General features: G+C 37.5%; 1 protein-coding gene across 3 annotated transcripts in view; it reads right to left on the bottom strand.

The window, feature by feature from the left end:
* NUBPL (NUBP iron-sulfur cluster assembly factor, mitochondrial) overlaps positions 1–19,685 on the bottom strand; it is a 97,796-nt gene that overhangs the window by 22,809 nt on the left and 55,302 nt on the right. For all 3 annotated transcript variants that reach the window (XM_082484894.1, XM_082484895.1, XM_082484896.1), the window contains 2 exons: positions 15,002–15,095; positions 2,272–2,357 (listed from right to left, as the gene is read on the bottom strand). In XM_082484894.1, the coding sequence (XP_082341020.1) occupies positions 2,272–2,357; positions 15,002–15,095 (180 nt within the window). The remainder of the gene's footprint in view (positions 1–2,271; positions 2,358–15,001; positions 15,096–19,685) is intronic.

Below are 19,685 nucleotides of genomic sequence, written 5' to 3'. Positions count from 1 at the left end.
GAACTGAACTGCCCAGAGCAAGCTTCTGGGATCCACGAAAACCGTGGCCAAACTCACGTAACAGGCGAGACTTGAAACTCGTTGTGGCAGAAGTCAGCAACACTTTGCAAACTCCTTCCTTACCAGGTGGGCTCCACTGCACAAGAGATGGCACTCCTCTTCTAATCACTATGTCCTAACACTGAAAATAAGACTTTTGCGTTGTAATCCTGGTTCCAACGCCAACTCTCATTGCCAGCTTTTCATCAGTTCCTTCAGTCATTCTACTCTAATTTCAATGTAGTAAAGGACAAACAAACAATGTTAAGAATTGTGACTTGACTACGGTAATACTACGTATGTCATTTGAGGCTTTGGTAAGCAATAACGGCAGGGGGTGTGAGGGGAAGGTGGTGTATGTACGCCTATATGTACAACAGAGAGACTCCAGTTCATTGAGTATAAGCAAGCATACTCAAAGACTCAGAACTTCGCAACCCACAGACTCTCTGCTTCTTTGAAAAGTAGACTCTTTGCAAGTGCTTTTTTAAAGATTAAAGTTTTTTTAAATCAGATTTTTAAAGATCAGTCCGTTCTATAATCAGGATACACAATTGTAGCACAGTCCCACAGATTCCACCTCTTTGATGTAAACCTCAGGTTTGAAGTTGTCCGTCAAAAATTACGTAACTGAACTTTCTTTAGGTTCTCAGATTTAGTTAACACTTAGAAATGCAATACATTGGCAGGAGCTGCTTTAACACTGAAGTACTTCTGTACTGCTGTAGGCACAAGGTTAGAATAAAATGAAGCGGCACCATGAGAAAGACAAGACCTGCTGACTGGTTCAAGTGCATTCAAACTCAGCATCTCGCACAAAAGCTTTGCTGTGACTTTTCATTTGATTTAGAAAGATCTGAAAATTCCAAGGAATCAAAATAGATCATATTAAATATCTTATCTACAACTAGTCAAATTAACAGCAGCCAAGCCTAACCTAGAATGCATGATTTTCTTAGAGGCCATTCGCTTCAAAGAACGTTGAACAAAACAGACTTAGAAAGAAATCTTGGTAATTCCTGATTAAATCAAAAGGAAAATTCAGCCAAGCACTAACTTGAACACAATTTTCTGTGAAGAAAATAATTTTAGCAAATCCAAACATAAAGTCAAAATAAAATATTCCATATGTTATTTTTCTGTTCTATATATTTGTTTTTCTTCTAGTAGCAAATGATAAATGCTACTATACTTCCATTTTGGTGCAAATACGCTTACGGAACAGTTAACAATAAGGAACTTATCAATGTATTTCTTTTGTTAACTTATTCTGTAAATTAAAACAAAAAGGGAAAGCAGTCATTTCAAGGTTTCTGTTGCATGTTTTAAATTAACAAAGCACTGGCTACAAAAGAAATTTCCTTTCTTAATAAAGAGAAGTGACCTTCACACAGGTAAGCAAGGAAACACCTTTTTTAAAGTATAGTAAATGGCTTTTTTTCTTTGCTGTATAATATAAGGAAGCATTTCAGTTTATATTTTCTCATCAACTGCACGTTTCAAATGAAAAATGAATCTCTTCATGAACATACTCTAGAGTAAAACATTCAGTTACTTAGCAACTTGTAGCACACATAGAAAATATCGAGTCAAAGATGTCACCTTGTTTAATATTTTCTCCCAATCCATATGAATATTATGGATATTTTTAAATTTTGCATTTCCCAAACAAGCAAGCTATCATGTAAGCTATAATCGTTATGAAAAACTGTGATACAGACTGCCTTCTACTTGGCATGACAATCACGGAGCCCTTCAAACAGCAAAGTGACAATTAGGTACGCGCATATCTTCCCAAAAACTTAGATTTCCTTCTTAAAATGTACCAATATATAATTTTTCCACATTTCAAGAAATTTTAGATTTTAAGTTCCAACACAGATGGTGCTGAAGAGGACACATAATGAGGATATGGTAAGACAGTACAATTGCAAAGCACACATTACTTTATAAGATACTCTGTTTAGCAGTCTTGACTCATTCCAGGTGATTAAACAAACTGATTTAAAAGATATCAAGTACTATTATGACCTCGGCCTAAAAAAATTCTTTCCTTTCTGGTAAAGCAAGCTCCTGATACAGATGTAAGATGGATACTAATCCTCTTTTTTTTAACAAGAATTTATGAAATTCAAGTGATTCCTGAATGGTTTGTTCACCTATTGCAGCGTATGGATTTTTTTTTACATTTTGGAAAAACAATCTACTGGTATTTTTAATGTAGAGGCTTACAGGTACATGGACTTTTCTAAACATTTCAGCTCCCTTGTGTGCATCCAATAAAGCCACGTCCTGTGGAGTGGAGATGATCACAGCTCCTGTGAAAAGAAAACACAAAACACCATTAAAATGTGTATTATCAATTATACTGTTAAATATTTTGACTGTTTAGAACATGCTACTAAATTCAAAGTAGTCACACATTTATATGCTTTTATTTTTAGTTTAAGGAAGAAAATGATGCTAGGGTTTTTTATTATGGAATGACAGAAATAATTTAGATATTTTCATTGTAAGTTTTTCTACGTAGAAACCATTTATATTTTCTAAATGAGAAAATTGATCTAGCTGCCACATAACCATGGACAGAAGACAACAGTCCACATGCTGACAGGTTGCAGAGGTGGTACTCTGGGCATTTCGACACAGTAACTGTCCCATGCCATAATTACATTTGAAAGCTTTTGATTTAACAGTCAGCCTTGTTCTAAAATCATGAGGCAGCTGCCTGTAATCAGACTGTTGCTTTCTGAACCTGCTGCACTTTCTGATACACGCGCTGACAGGCACAACTCCGAAAGACGCTACACTAGACGCAACACCAGTGCGTTTTGTATGAATGATACCACAAAATAAGAGGCCAACTCATGCACACTTGCACTATGTTCCAAAAAAAGTATAGTATTACTCGCTGTTCAGACATGGCTCCGGGTTACCTGATAATTAATACTCCCAAGAGCAATTAAACATATAAACCAGCTAGAGCTCTTTGTCAAAGGTTAGATTCTAAAGTAAGCCTACAGGTTACTATCCTATGCTATCCTACATTACTTCTTGATTAATACAGCCTGCAAAACCAATATAGACATTATAACATCCCACATCACTTCACAAAGAGTATCTTTTTGCATATGCTCAGGGTTTTCAAATATTATTGCTTAGAAACTTGCATCAAGAACCTGCTCATATTCACCCCTATTTTTGAAAAATGCAAAGTAAAAGAGGACACTACTGGTCAACTGATTCACTCCAGTTTTACAGTGACCATCCAGTCTCCAAAGTATCTGTTATAAAACCATCTCTGCAGAGCCGCGTTAAGCCCACCCTCACACGAGAAATTTAAGCCGAACTTCACACTAGAAGCAATTACAAACAGACAACGTTAGACGCAAGGGACAGAGTCTCCTATTGCACCAGCAGTTCCCAACCCTTGGCGCATACGGCAAAGGAAGAGGTGGGTGGATTTCCAGAGGCAGACAACACCGGTGTCGCTGGCACGGGCTGGAGCACCGGGAGCCTTGGCGCCCCGAGAGCGCTCCCGGCTCCGGCAGCGCAGGGATGGGGACAGGGACAGGGAGCCCTCGCCCCCCACAACGGCCCCACGCTGGCTGCCGGGTGGCATCTTGCCTGCGTGACAGCCAGCCGTTTCCAAACACCGCCTGACAGCACGTTTGAATGTTTTCAACCAGCGTTCCTAACCTCTAATTTGTGAAAGAAAAATACAATCTGGCACCTCGCTCCTGAAAAGCTGCCAATCTCTGCCTTACATAATATTAGACACAAGTCCAAAAACTGAACGGCATATGCAATGTACTAAGCAAATGCCATTTCTCTATTGTTCGCTAAAACTCTGGCATCTGAATAATTTGCTGCTTTTCCCGAGCCAACCTGCTTCCAGCGGCATCGCAAAGAATAATGTGGAAGCCTTTCAGTGACACCCAAGCTCGCCGTTTCACTACGTGTAGGGTTATGTTTTACAGCTGACATTGAAATGTAGGGCTAATTCCACAAAATGAATGCACCCCTCCCTAAAAGCACAGTCCACAAATAAGTAATTTAGTCTCAACGTACTCGAGTTTTCTGTATATTTGTAAAACAAAGATCTTTTGATACTTGGACAAAATGCCTATTACTGCTTTCTTTTCAAACAAAATTGGAAATTTGTGTATACGCTCCTGTTAATTGTTTCACATTCTTGTTCACACTTTTCTCTGAAGATGCTGGCTCAGCATTCCCTGGATCTTCAGGTAGAAGGTAATATACAGTCAACAAAGCCGAAGTCTACATTTTCTCATCCATTAGTAATTTTTTTAAGAATCCAATAATTAGCATGGCATGAAGGATACAGACTATGCACAATGAAAACACCCACTAGAACCACAAGCAGCTTATCTGAGAGATATTTTTGACTAACAAATTTTGTTGCTAGAGAACCTCACCCAAAGGGAAAAAACTAAAACACCAAAAAGACCCAATGGCACATTCCAGAGTTTATGCTGCCACAAACACCAACTCCCTGTACGAAAAAATGTGGCTTCTGAAATACATGAGTTAGAATTATGCTTGTGGACAACTTGCATGACTTCTTCCACAGAAGGAAAGCCAACATGCCCAAGAAGCTGATGCTGAGGGCATAATAGATGCATCTCTCCTATTTTCCTTTTCACTCTGAGCTGGATCACAGACAAAAATTATTCACAGCCAGCTTGTACTGACTTATACCAACGCCTTTTAAAATAAGTACCTTTTCTCTTTCTTTGGTACAACTGCTAGTCCAGCAAACCCAACCTGAAGTTCAAGAATTCAAATTATTAGCAGCGTTATTTCCTTCACTACCAACCAAATATGGCAAATGAGACTTTTCACGGCGCTCCCCTCCCTGAATAAGTTTGCATATGTTTAATTTTGAAAGTGATTCAAATCATGAGCAAGAAAGAACACAGCCCACACTTTCTTTGCTGTCTCGGCTTTACATGGTTAACAGGAATATCAAACAGCAGAGAGTTATTTTGATCAATAAAGTAATGATATCTGACTGAATTCATGCACACAGCACATCTCTTGAAGCAATACATGCAATGTTTACACAAGCCTCTGTCTGAATGAGGCAAACTAATGCTGACAAATTGAACAGAGAAGTCGCAGAAACTATAATGCTATCACATTGCACATTAAAATATACCACAAATTCTATGTTTGCAGTTGTGTGCAGAAGAATAATTTCTGTGCCTTGAGCACATTAGGGATATCTAAGTTGAGCACATTTAGGTTCAACTGACATATCTACTTATTCATGTATTCCATTTATTTTTGTAACTTCACCATATTTCAGTTGCCAAAAAGCTGATGCATGTTGCATTAGTAAAAACTACGCTAACTATATTTTTAATCCTTAGCATGCATAATATAGAGAGACAGAACTAACAGTAGCCTGTAACACTGATGTTTGCCTTTCTTATTTAACCCCAGGTACTTAATACTCAGTGAAAAAAAGTTGTGCCTCCACAGCACATTGGTACTTACCCTTCTGGTGGACTGGTGTTCAGGAAATTACAAGTGCTGAAACAGCCTATAATTCTTGTGTATAGAAAATAACACCTATATTCACTGCAACATTAAGGTTTGCATTAGATGCTCTGGGTCACAAGGCATAACGTGGAATCTCTCCAAGCCTTAGCTATAGTCAGTTTACACCCAAGCAGAAATCAGGCAGGTCTAAAAAGCAGCTGATAAGCAGCAGTTTAGAAGGTGTGCCTTAGGATGTAAAGGATCTAACATACCCTTTCTTCCCTCCAGTGTCTTCAAAGGCAGACTTCGGAACCAGGCTCCATGGATCTTATCCAGACAGATGATTAAGGACTCCTCCACACACAAGTATTAGACTGTGTCTTATATCACTCTGATTCTTATTAACTTAGCAAATAATGCCACCCCAAAACCTGTGGAGTGAAGTGTAACTGACCTCAAAGACTGACAAACAGAGTTCTGGAGGATAAAGACGCGGAAAGATATACTGCATTTTTCTAGTAATTGCACCCGCTGACTGCCAGGCATTGAACGCTCGCTCTTGCAAGAAACCACATTCAGACCGCAACGCAGCTGGGGATGGCCTGATCTGACCACACCACTCATGCAATTTTTGTAGCTTTTGCTACCTTTTCCACTGCATCGATTTCAAACTTCCAAGCAAGACTTTCAAGCTATAAATAGCCTGGTGAATCTGAATCTTCTCTACTGTGGATCTCTTCAGAGTCCTTCTCACCTTCCCTTAAATTTTTTGTTACTTCATAGGTAAAAGGTGCCTGAAGTTACAGATACAGTTTGCACTTGAAGATGCCGAACAAGATCTTGCAAGAACAAAGACTTCTATCCTTGCTAGAATTTCAGCTGGTGATGATTACAGATATGTTAACATTAAAAAAAAAAAAAAAAGTACATCTCCTTGGATAAACCTCGTAAAGAAATGCCTTTAGCTTTTGTGTGTGACATCTCATTACAACTAGCAATTTAATAGAATCACTACTGTGATTATCCCTTAAGGGATCCTTCCTTGAGACTCATAATATAGCTCATAACTCTCCCAAAGGATGGATCCTGGCTGTGTCACACCTCCAGCCTGATCGCTACCTTCTTCTTGGAGGAGTCTTTGAACAACTGCTCTAACAGTGTATGTTTCCAACAGCCACACAACCTCTTCTGCCCATGAACTAGCGGGTAATTAGAGACCGGGGCACTACCACATTGCCCACATGAAAAGAGAACGTAAATCTCAGAGCAAGCTTCTTCCTCCTGGCAAGAGGAACTGTCGGTGAAGCCACTGAGCAGAGGAATATCACAAGCTGGATAAAGCTGTCACCCTGAAGTTAAACTGCCCTCATCTAACTAGTCAGTAAGTATTAAACATCCATTTCACAGTAGATCACATGGAGAAAGAAGCGGAAAGACAACTCTCAGTTTGTTAAAATGTTTGCTTTTGGTCTGGCAAACTCAATACATGTGCCACACTAATGCAAATTACGATGCAATATTTATTTAGCAAAGTGAAAACACTGAAAACATTTGTAATAACATCTGTGAACAAGGATTACTTGCAAAGTATAGGCATAAAATACTTCCTCACAGACACTCTGCCACTTTCCACTTTTCCTTCGCTATCTCAATTGGCATTTTTCTGCTCTACTCCACTCCACCTCCTGCATTCAAGGGCATTTGCCAATCATGTCCAGATTATAATGAGAGTTGTATTAGGCACGAGCAAAGTCCAAACAGTCTCTTTTGACAAATCAATACTTTTATTTTTTTTTAATGAGAGGTCCTAATCCAAGGAGGACAACTAGGTAAAAGAGTGATTCTACTCCACAAAAAAGACAACACCAGGACTACTTCAATCACCCCCCAAAACCATTTTGGTTTTTGCTTTTTTCCCCCCAGAGGTGGGGGTGTTAAGGGGCAAACTTAAACATTTATTTTTTCAGAAGAAATAGCTAGAGGAGAGAATTCGGTACCGTTACTCATATGGATTTCTCTCATCTTTTGCAATTGTCGGCTGAAAGCTATGCTCGTTTATTCTTCCTATTCAGAATAATTGGTCTAAAAAAACCTGAGGAAATTGCAGCTAATCTAGTACTTAACATACACTTAGCCACTGTTGCCAGACCTCAGAGAACTTCAGTTTTCAAAGCCTCCATACTTCATAGTTTTTTTCCCCCAATACCTAGAAACTATTTTTCAGGAATGATAAAATTTAAAGAACTTGCACTGAATATACTATCACTTCAGCCTGGATGGAAAATGTGTGTTCAATCAATCTCCATGAGCCAAGAGTTAAATTTAAATTTATATTGAAAGAGTGTGAGGCATTAATGTGCAAACTCATACTGTATTTCGGTCTCAAAATTAAGTTTACAGAGTCTACTGGGTCTGGCACTTCCTAATGAAGTACCAGGAGTGTCCAAAGCTAAGACAACCCTAATGATAATTTGCATTTGTCGACTAGATTTTTTTCTAACAGAAGCAAACTATTTCAGCATACAGATTATATTTGGATGAATACAAAGAACTATTTTAAAATCCCCACTGGTGTGACTAAGTTTTATTTGTTTTTCACTCTATCCTAAACCTGCCTTTCGTTTCCTGCAGTTATTTAAAATATCAAAATACAGCGTGAAAGAAAGAGTAAACGTACATAAAAATCTGATATTAAAAATATTTGCCATTGAAAAATAGATCAAGTAAAAGTTACTGTTTCCCAGATGGCTTCCGTAAAATACCTTCAAAAATTTACTGTAGAAACTAATGATGTACCTCCTTCATAAAAGAAGAAAGCAAGCTCAGAAACGGAGAAAAACATCGTACATTATTGTTAAACTAAAAGGAAAGAAGATCAGATGCCTTGCAACTGTGATTTGCATCAAAGTAAGAGATATTCAACAAGGGGGAAAAAGACACTTACACAAAGAGCAATGACAGAATACAGATACACCTCTAATCTTAAACTCTATGCTACATGCAACTTGTACAGCAGCATTGGAGGTTTTTTGATCATTTCTCTTCAGAAAAGACAACAGAACAGCACCATGCCTACTCAGCTTGCAATTTCAGTTAATTTGAAAAGACACCTTTATCTCACAAATGACAATTCTTTGTCACACTAACTCAATTTTTTAAAACATCAACAGTGTTTTCTTTTTACAAATCTGATTTGAGATTCTCTTTTTTGCTGTTGTTAATGCTCATTTCTGAGCAGACAGTCTATTCATTACCTGGAACTTCCTGTTCTGGTACATTATTGTATGTTGAGGCAGGATCTGGTTCTCCTAAGTCCCATGCACTGCTATAAAACAGTTGTGTAGAAGGCTATACTCTGGTCTCTGTGACACTGACATAAATGAGTAAATAGAGTGGTTCACCACTTCGGTATGTCACAGTTCATTCGGAATTTAAAAACACCAAATGTCTTCAAGTTGGTGGCATCTCTCAACTTCTTCCTCTTCAGTGCATATATTTGATTGGAAATAAGACTTTTTAAGCTTAATCGGAAAAGACAGAAATATGCTTTTTGTTTTTATGTAAAGCTATCTATCAAAATGTTGCCATTAAAAGAAACCTTATTAATTACAATTCCTTGAAAATTCATATTTGAAGCAACAAAAACTCTTTTGGTAAATATTTCAGCCTTATCTGCAAAAGGCATTCAGAAGATAATTAAGATCTACATATTGCTGAAAGATACAATCATTAGGAAAAATTACACCATTTATAGGGTAAGGCAATAAAAACACGGTAGGAACTCTGTACTATTTTGATTTTAAATCTAAATTATGAAAGTCATTCCCCGTATGACTTGCAATGCTTCTGCTTTTATAGAAATTGAGAAAAACATAACATAGCATTCACACTGCTTTCACTCCGCTTATCTTGACTAATTGTTTTTTCCTGATTCTTGATTAACAGCCTTTTTTAGAGCTTATTATTACAAGATTATAATAATATATGCTTTGTGGGGAAAAAAAAAAACAAACCAAAAATATGTTACTTCCAAGAGGTGGAAAAATTAAGAGCACTGAAAAACAACACAAAGCCTTTTACCTTTAGGTCTCCTGTATAAACACAGTTCAGTCCAATGCTCACTACTGTAATTATTAAGAGACTGTTCAGTAAGATGTGAAATTGTTTGGTTGTCTCAGTGTACTTCCCACTGGACAGGTGTATATTTCTAATTGTTTGCACTGCCATGGGATCTCGATGGCCAAAGAAAAGAGTGATATGGCAAAGTTTAGCAAATGAAACAATTCCAGAATTAACCCGGAGTCGGTTCTGTCAATTGAGACAGAGTGCCAGTCTCGAGAGCTGTCAAGCTGTCACACTTCGCGAATGCAGACTTAACTTTAACATAAATAAAGAAAGGGCAGTAGCCAGCCTGATTTATTTAATGGTCAGCCCCCACAATGCAGCTTCTCCACGAGGAAGAAACACTTGTGCAGGTCCCTGGGACTGCCTCTCAAACAGAGATGCCCCTGCTGCTGCCCACGCAGTCTTCACACTCTAAAGGGAGAGAACAATACACTTCTCTCCCAGTCTTTAGGGAGGCTAATCCTCCATCTCTGATATTATTTACTAATTTGATTTATGGCTCCTTTATCTAAATAATCAAACAAATACACACACTTAGATTTCTCAATTTAGCAACTAGATAAAGCAAAGGCATTGCAAGCCTTATTCTTTGTAATATTATTAGTTTACATTATATCTTGATATCAAACATCATAATGTCATCTGAAACCCCCTATATTTTAAAAGCTGGAAAACATGTAATGATGCTTCAAACTTCCCCAAGGATGCATGTTCTATACATGATAAAGAACCCACTTCTGGACATCTCATGCAAAAGATGAAACAGAAGAACAAAGCAGAAGTAAAGAAGTAGAATTAAATACAAATTAAGTAACAACAGACCATAAACAAAGCCTTTTTCTCCAGACTGACCTGGGATTTCTATCTGGAAAGCAGACTTGCATTTGAAGAAAGAAGTGGTGGTTGAGCAGAAATATGTATCACATTTTCAAGCTATCATATAATTTCTCATCTACTAGTTTGTTGAAGAATGACTGCAACATGAGAAAAGTTACGGATGATTAAAGAGTAATATGCTAAATAAGATGCATCACCTTGTAAGGTGACTAAGAATAATAAAATAAAAAACAAAATTGCCAGTAGTTTCCTTTTACATCTTCTTTCAAAGAAGGAAGAGTACCAACACAAAACTGTCACTCCAGCTGAGGTTGTATGAGGCTGATATACTCTTTAATGACAAACAGAATTATAAGACGTATTTTGGTGTGTTGCTTTTACCCATTAGGTATTGCTCTAATCTCTTTTGGACTCAAGAAAATGATGGTACCTATGGTACCAGGATTAAAAAAAAAAAACAGTATTCTAAAATTAAAACCCAATACCTTTTCACACATCACACATCCTATCAGTCTCTCTCTCATTGTCAGATGTTGCAACGTTACAGTTTTTCATGCCCCATCCAGCCAGACCCGCCCCAAACAAAACACCTTTACTAGTGTTCTTTCTCACACTCACAGAAATATCTGTAAGTGGCTGGTAAAAATATGCATGCAGGTTTTGTAAATTTATTTAGAGACAGAATAAAAATTTTCTACACTGGAAGCCACAGATAAATAATGAAGAAACTGTCATGCAAATACTGTATCTCACATATGCACGCATGCAAATCAAAGTACAACTTTCATGCAAACTAGATAGTGCACTTCTAAACGTACTTAACTAAGATATATATGCTGTCTCTGAGGAAAAAGAGAGAAATTATGCCGCTAATACCATGACTGTCCAAGGCATCCTCAAAGGATACAGAAAGAACAAGAGAAGTGGAGAGGGAACAGAATGGCACAATACCAAATACTCTCTGTAAAAAATAAAAGACAACATGCAGCTTAGAAACATGAATTGCAAATGAAGATGGAGCCCACAAAACCAGCAGAATTCTGTAGGCTGCTCCAAAGACATCATCATCAAGATCTGTAACACTATCTTCCGTACCCTTGAAAGGAACAAGGTTGAAGAAAATAAAAGCATGCTAAACAAGGCTATGGGACTGTCAAATAGACCAAAACCAAGTAGCAAGAGTAAAAGAAGAAAGTGTAGTTCAAGCTGTATTACACAAAAAGAAACCCTTCCAATGAGAATGAAAAATACTCACAATACGGAATTACAGAATCATGGAATTTTCAGAGTTGGAAGGGACCTCTAGAGATCATCTAGTCCAACTCCCCTGCTTAACCACATCAAAGGAATATAACACACATCAGAGGAACTTCTTTATAAATCACTAAAATTCATTGAGCCAGTAAGAACACAGGGAATTACAGATCTTGTCACTCCTTGTTTGCTGCCTTTGTCTTCATCCAAAGCACAACACACTATTTTTCTAAACTGCAAGAGTTGATCTCAACATGCTCAGCAAAACCAACTAATGGGAAAGACAAATGTAAAGTGATGCTATCACTCCTAATTTTACGAAGTTAGGATTGACGAAGTAATAAGCCGAACTGAGCAATTGTGGTAATAATGTGAAACCTTTTCAGAATTCAAGCCAAAATGCTGTCTTCAGTTTGGAATTTGTAAAAGCCCATACTTGTACGAAAAGAAAAAGAATAAAAAAAAGGTGCCAGAAAGCCATAGCGAAGAGTTTAAAGAGGGACATGGGTAAGAATTTATCCCCTTTTTATGGCATATCAAGAAAATCTGCATTATTTGTTGTTGTTTTAAACCTGTTTTCCTTTTCTTTTTTTAAATCAACATCTTGTCTACTTTGATTTGCCTCAAAACCTGATTCAACAGGTATGAGAAACACAGGTTTCTGACAGTCATATGGAAAACTAATTAAAATACTGAATAAAAATTATTTACTTTTAATTCTTCTCTTTGTTACACCCACACAAGAATGAGGACATTGCAAGTCATAGCAAGACATAGCAAGAAAATCTAGCTTTTTTTAAAAACTTTTTTTGCTTTTGTTAACATCTATTACATTCTAAGAAGATGTAAGTATTATGAAAAAAACCTAAATTAAGGTTTCCATTTACTGATGTGCTGTATCAGTTAGAAAGATCTTGTGACCTTGCACAAACAGATCTCAGCAAAACTTAGAAGAACTACAGGTTTAAAACACTTTCCTCTATCACCTCACTGTCCCAGAGGACCCAGTGCATCAACACCACAACTACTCACACTTCTGAAAACAGTGTAGAATTCTGGGGGAAAAGGGCACGAAAATCTCTTGAAGATCAAGAGTCTAATGACCTTTTTTATGTTAAATTAGGACATTTAGGTGCACTGTATTCAACAGCAATTATCTATACCCACCATACTTTAAAAGAGCCCATAATCCACAAAGATAAAGCCGCGCCTCTTTAATTTCACAATTTTACTGCTCTTACGTACAAGATTTAATGTGAAATTCTACCTTTACCAAAAACTTCCATACCACTGTCATGCTTCAGCTTACTGCTTAAAACCCTAGGAGGAAAAGGCCTTCCTGCTTTGCTACTCACGCATGCAACCTACTAAGCGCTGTATTGAAGAAAATGGGTATGAATCATGGTTTGCTTTTCATCATACGTTCCAGGTCACAGATAAGCTAACGTACTAGGAGCCTCATCTTCTACTTCTTATAGAAAAAACTCATTGAATTGTTCATCACAACTGTGTTGATTTGCTCCCTTCCACCACTCAACACAATCACAGACAGCAGAGAACCTCCTGTGGTTATTAAGAATTTGGAGGCAATAGCATTACAGCTGAGTTAGCACGTGCCCTCATGTTTGAGTTTTATATGTCAAAAGATGCAAGTTTTTCTGAACTTGACACCATGGAAGATTATAGGATACCACCACACAGCCTTAACACTAAATTTGTCAAAAATTGTGGCTTGTAGATATATGAGTAACTGTGGTTATCAAGTACCATTGCAGCTGAGACATGACCGTGTTAAGGGAAAGACAAGAGGTGCAGCCTGACTGTTAAATGGCCCCTTTCACTCCCGTAGACTTCACTGTGCTGTAACAGAAGTGACAGTTTTGTTGTGAAACCAGGGTTTATGTCCCCAAATCCATTAGCTCTAGTGCCTTAATATCTGGGCACGTCTATAACGCCTACCAGTCTTTCCACCTATACCTGTAACACTCTTTTATTCTATCCCATGAACTTTTAGCGATACACAATTCTTTATTTGTTACATTTATCAGGCAGCCTGCTAAGAGTTCCACATGCAAGTGAAACAGTTCTACAAATTTAATATTTAGTGCCTTCACTTCACCATGTTACTGCCACCAAAGCGCAGAGCAAAAGGAGTGTCGGAGGGAAGCAGGGCCTGCCCTGTGCACGTGAGCCAGCCTGCACTTGGAGAAGAATGACAGCAGTAAAAGATGCTACCGTTTTGGGTTTGGGTCAACGTTTTTATCTGATATCACAAAAAGTGGAGCAAGCAGTCCCACTGATTACTTAATAACTCAGAATCACAGAATTTCTGGTTGGAAAAGGTCTCCAGAGGTCATCCATTGGCAACACTAGATAGGGCCAACTAGGGCTTTTTCTAGTACAATGTAGACAACTGCCAAGGATGGAGATCCCACAGACTCTTTGAGTAACATGTTCCAGCGCTTCGCTAACCCCCTGGTGAAGAGCCACAGCAATTATAAAATTATTCCTGGAACCAGATGGATTGCTTTGTCTCTTTTACCACTGAGTTCCTAATACTGATTACATTAAGTGTTGACAGCTGCCTCTACTGAAGTACGTCAGACAGGTAAAAAACCGTTCCAGTCTATCAGATCTCGTGAGATGCTCAGCATCCTTTCAGAAGCAGTATTTCTAACTGCTGCTGAAACCAATGAGATTAGAGGGCAGCCTGCATAGCTCAAGATTGATTTGTTAAAAGTTTAAATCCCCTACAAAAAGTCAAATTCATAACAAGAGAGGAGAAAGAATGCATTAGTGTATTACAGTGCTGCATAGTTTATCTGAATAAATGTTGGGCATTAACAGCACTGTCAGCTTCTAATTAAAAGGCAATCATGAAGACAAACTATTTTATTGTATTAGCTTTACTATGCAGTAGGTACAGACAAAGAAAATATTTTCTACTACTAACCTTACCAGTTTTTGGCATGACTGCTTTTCCTTCCAGAGTACTGCTATACTTGACTTCTCAATCTCTATGAAACTTAGCTTAGAAGAAGGTAACATAATCATAACACTAACATGTTAAAAATCACTGATAATGTTTTTCATCACCACACTACTGACAGAACAGTTTTTTAGTGTGTCAGAAAGACAATTAAAAGAATTTATGACTAGCATTTTAAAATAAGATTTTTCTAAAGCTACCAGACTTAACAAACTTCAAATCTCTGAAACAGTCGAGCAATACACATACCTGCAATCGGAATATTCTGTGAGACTGACAGCTGTACATCTCCTGTCCCAGGTGGCATGTCAATCACTAAATAGTCCAGCTGGCCCCAGTCAACCTAGAAGACAACAATAAACATGTACGTTGGAGGTTTGAAGCCTTTTTATTTAAGGCACTTTGTGTTTTATTGCAGTCCTTGTTTCCTGCATGTAAAACAAGTGAACCAAGGACACCTCAAAAGTATGATACTGAGATGCCCTTTTAGTCACACTTTCAGTATAGGACCAAGACATTACTTTTCTAAGAGATCCAATCTTTGCTGATCACTCAAAACTATGAGCACAACTTTATTACTAACTTTATGAGTATAATTCTTATTGAATCTTTCCCCCTCCAAAAAATAGTAACAACTTAATTTAGGTCTTTTACTTTGCAGCTGCTTAATCATAGGTTAGAAGCAAATGTTAGGTAAAATTCAGGCTAAAATTCTGGGGTTTGTGCAACAAACACGACTTAGGAATTGTTTCCACTAATTTAAAACCAATTTTGCTTGCTTCTTATCACTTCTTTGATACTACATATAAATCTTTGGTAATTTTTTTCTAGTTTGTTGTTGCATAGTTAGAACTATCGGTACTGATGTTTTTTCTAGGAAATTATACAAACTTACAACGTACATAAGACATCACTCAATAAAAACGTTTACTGGTTACTAAGCATGAAATGAGAGTGACCATTAAAGACATTAGGTTCAAATATGAGAACGCTGTGATTATTTACATTCTTTACCAGGACTGTTTTCCAGGAGAGCCAAATAACTCTCTCTAGACCACTGTGTACTGCAATAAACGTTCTCTTCATGAGAACAGAAATGGTCCTAGGCCTACTCTATATAATGTAAAGCCAAGCTACACTTTTCCTAAATGTTTCCCAACAGTCTAACTAAGCTTCAGGAGATCCTCAATTCAACCCTGACATAATGCAGGTTAGTACCAGTGCATTCTTACCAGCCAGCAGTAATGATATAAGGTCTTTTGTCTCTGCAGTACAGAAGCTTTAGAAATCATAACCACATTAAAAATAAAGACCCACAAATATCTCCCCCTCATTTTTCTCCCCACACAACCATAATACAATCATATGCTGCGTTTCTGATTCATACAACAGATATAAGACACAATAGCCTATGAGCTGCTTTAATACTGGAAAATGCCAAACAAGAATAGGATTTTACTTTCTCTTCTATTTTACACATTCCCTCAGTGTCATTTTAACAGCAAAAACAATTGACATTTTGCCAGCCCCACGGTTATTGTCCCGGAGCGTTCGACACTGTCAGGGGACCACTCATGAATTTTCATTCAGTTCTTGTACAGATGATGAACTTCTGGGAAAGCACAAGTGATGTGAAATCCAGACCGCTAACCCAACATAGCACTCCAGTGAGAAATGGAATTTTTCAAGGCAGACTGATGAAGATGGAAGATTTCAGAGCACTTATGGGAGAAGGCGGGGTGGGGAAGGTTAGTTGCAAATTCTAACTTTAGACATCTAAATTAGAGACTCTCAGGCACACCTCCCTTTCCTCATTTTCTATGCAAAGGCTGCAGGAGCACTAAATGGTACCTAAGACGGTCCAGCTAAACAGGAAATGCTACTTATGTTAACCACAGCAAACACTGCACTTTATCACATTTAATATTGATCTTTGTTATCTATAATATCTGTTTATTTTATAATATCTACATTTTGTCAACAAAAATGACATATACCTAGCAGATTTCTAAAAGTAATTAGCATTCACAATAAGACTATATAACCCCAAAGAAAAATTACATGTATGTGCAAAAATGTATGTACTCAAACATAAGCATGGGGTAGAGAAGCCAGTTTATCTAAAACAAACTCTGGGGTTTTATTTGTTTTTCTTAACTAATCTTGCTTTTTTATAAAGCAAGACAAATGCCAGTACTGGTGAATTACTTTGCTCACTTGAAGGCCTGAACTTTAAATTTCTATGTTTCTTAATTAAAAATTAACCATTATAAAGGTGCCAAATTGAAATTATATTAATGTTAAAAAGTAGCAGTAGTTCACAATATGATTAAAGTCAAGTTCCATAAAGATTCACAACTAAACACACATATCTTCTATAAACAGTTAAGTGCATAATTTTCAACAAGCAAAACCAAATCTTTCAAAATAATCACAACAATTTTGAAATGCTAAGGTATAGAGGGGTTTAATTTTTAAAAAATAAAATTAGCAAAGAAATTTTTAATTTTTAACTCAAAATACATTTTTTCTCCCGTGTCTTCATAAAGGCTGATCCTGCAATCTTTTGTTAAGTCCAAATTTACAAGTCCAGTAATCATACTTTCCTTACTTAAATACTTCTACAGAAATTATGAATAAACTGTTTTTTTTGCTTTCTGCCTTAGAGCAAGATGCAGTCCTAAAACACATCTATGAGTGGCATAGCACTACTATCATTCTGACACATTTTCCAATCACTTTGTCTGACAAAAACACTTGGTTCTTGAAAAAAATTGGAAATTGAATGGTTTTCAGCCCTTTTTTTCCAGGAGACCAACTCCTCTTAGGTACTCATGGAGTAGTGAAAAACAATCCAAACCCCACCCTTATCAGGGGTAACTGGAATAAAAAATAAATGCACTGTTTTTTTCCCATAGATAAAAGCTGTCTGGCTTTGCATATGCTTGCTGGCCCTAACTTTAAGCTAGCTCCTCTTGCCGAACAAGGTGGTTTTCTGGGCCTGTCCTATAGCTTTTCTTTTCACTCTTAGCAGAGGTTCTGCTCCTCCAAGATCTTCAAGCACTAGTCTCCTTCATCAAGCTCCATGTGATCCGCCTACCTAGCAAGCACTACAGTTCCCCAAAGAAAACATCTAGACCTCTTCTACTACTATGTGGAACGCCAATGAAGATGACCTCAAAGGCCAGTGCTCAACCCCTTTCCTAGGCGGTCCGTTTTGTGGGGAAGCACAAAGCAGTTGCTACTCTTCTAAGCAGACGTAGCTGCCTTGATAAAAACATCTCCATGTAGAACCTTTAAAGTAAAAGAACACTTTTATAAATAGCCTACTGCTTCAAAAACACACAAAACAATTGTTCTTTGAGAAGTTACTTTCAAAATTTACCATGTATAGTAGAACAGGAGAAAGGGTACAGAAATCAGAGGGCACCAGAGATTTCTGCCTCCAGCTTCCTTAGCAAGTGACCCCGCAACAACAAAACGAACTTTCAACAGGCACTTTCTAGAGTGTCCTAGATTGTCCTATGAGTAACGTTTTTTATTAAAGTTATAAACCTCTGGAAACAGAAGTTAATAATGGAATCTTAAGGACATGGTGAATCTCATGGTAAATCTCATTGCTAGGCAACAGGAAAAATATTCCGCTAACACATAGTGCAATTAGATTATAATGCTTTACTTAATTTATGGCACTGAAACCATCTTATTTCATACATTTTCTTCAAATACACGGACTGAAAGAAAAGAAACGAGCTGTCTTTATCAAATGAATTGTACTTCATTATAATACTTATAAATCTGAGCACAGAAAAATGGAGAAGGCACACCATCCCAGCAGCAGTGGAGAGGATGTGTTGCTGCTGTGCAGAGGAGAACAGAAGACAGGCTTTTGTCACACCAGTTCAGAAAGGCAACAGTGAAGATGTCTAGGTGCGCAAGTGTGGAATGTATGTGAGAACTACCCTCCACACACCTCTCTGAGTTATGCCACTGCTGTGGCACTGAAGTCAGATGGCAAACCAGATTGGAAAATCACTCCTTATTGAAACTAACCTTAGGTTTTACTTTGGATTTTGGATGTAGTCAAATAGTTATCCTTACAATTTTATTCTCTTCCTTTTCATTTGTAATTCAGGGTGAGAATGCAGAGCTGCACCACAGTGACATTGCTATAATTGCTGAAAAGAACTGAGCTAGTGTTTTTGCCTAGTAGTGAACAGTGTCCTCCAGAGATACGGACTTGCCCAGGCTTAGGTTGGGGAATTCTGTACCTCATCCCATTTCTCTCTGTAGACTTCCTCTTACTCTCTTTTGTTCTGCAGAAGTAGATGATGAACACTGTGGAGTTCAGTTGCTCCTCCATTATCCTCTCACAAGCAGTATGACAGTCTTTATTAAACAAATTATTGAAGGTAATTTGGAAGGTATAACAGTTTGTTATAGAAGTGTACACGTTATTTTCTGGGAGAAAATATGCCAGATCTGTTATTAAATTGCAGCAAAGAAGGAAAAAAGGGAGGAGAGACATTTTCAATTAAATTTAGAATTGGAACATATAATCAGAGGAGTGGCTTTCTGAAATCTACTATCGCCATTCATTCAACATTATTAAAATGGGATGTATAATCAGGCTTTGATATAAAACATTAATTTCAATGCAAATCCTGTTTATATGCAACAATTTACCAAATCAGGACCACTAGTCCTCTTGTTCTCAATCAGTTCCGAGAAGTGTGTCTGTATGCAAATGCAGTTGCATACAAGTAAATGAGCTCAGATTAACAGCACATTACAGTAAACGAGTTCCCTTTGCAAGCAATAAGCGGACAGTGGTTAGGAAAGCCTGCCTTGTAGTAGCTGAAATCTGTCAGCACCTTTGCATGTACAGAAGTGTTAATATCTTTGCCCCTCTAATATATACAGTGTGTAAAAC

Source organism: Vanellus vanellus (assembly GCF_965231255.1).
Source record: "Vanellus vanellus genome assembly, chromosome: 6".
In the NCBI taxonomy this organism is placed as follows: Eukaryota; Metazoa; Chordata; class Aves; order Charadriiformes; family Charadriidae; genus Vanellus; species Vanellus vanellus.
Note: the sequence above shows the minus strand (reverse complement) of the source record. Positions and strands in the feature narration are given on the sequence as shown.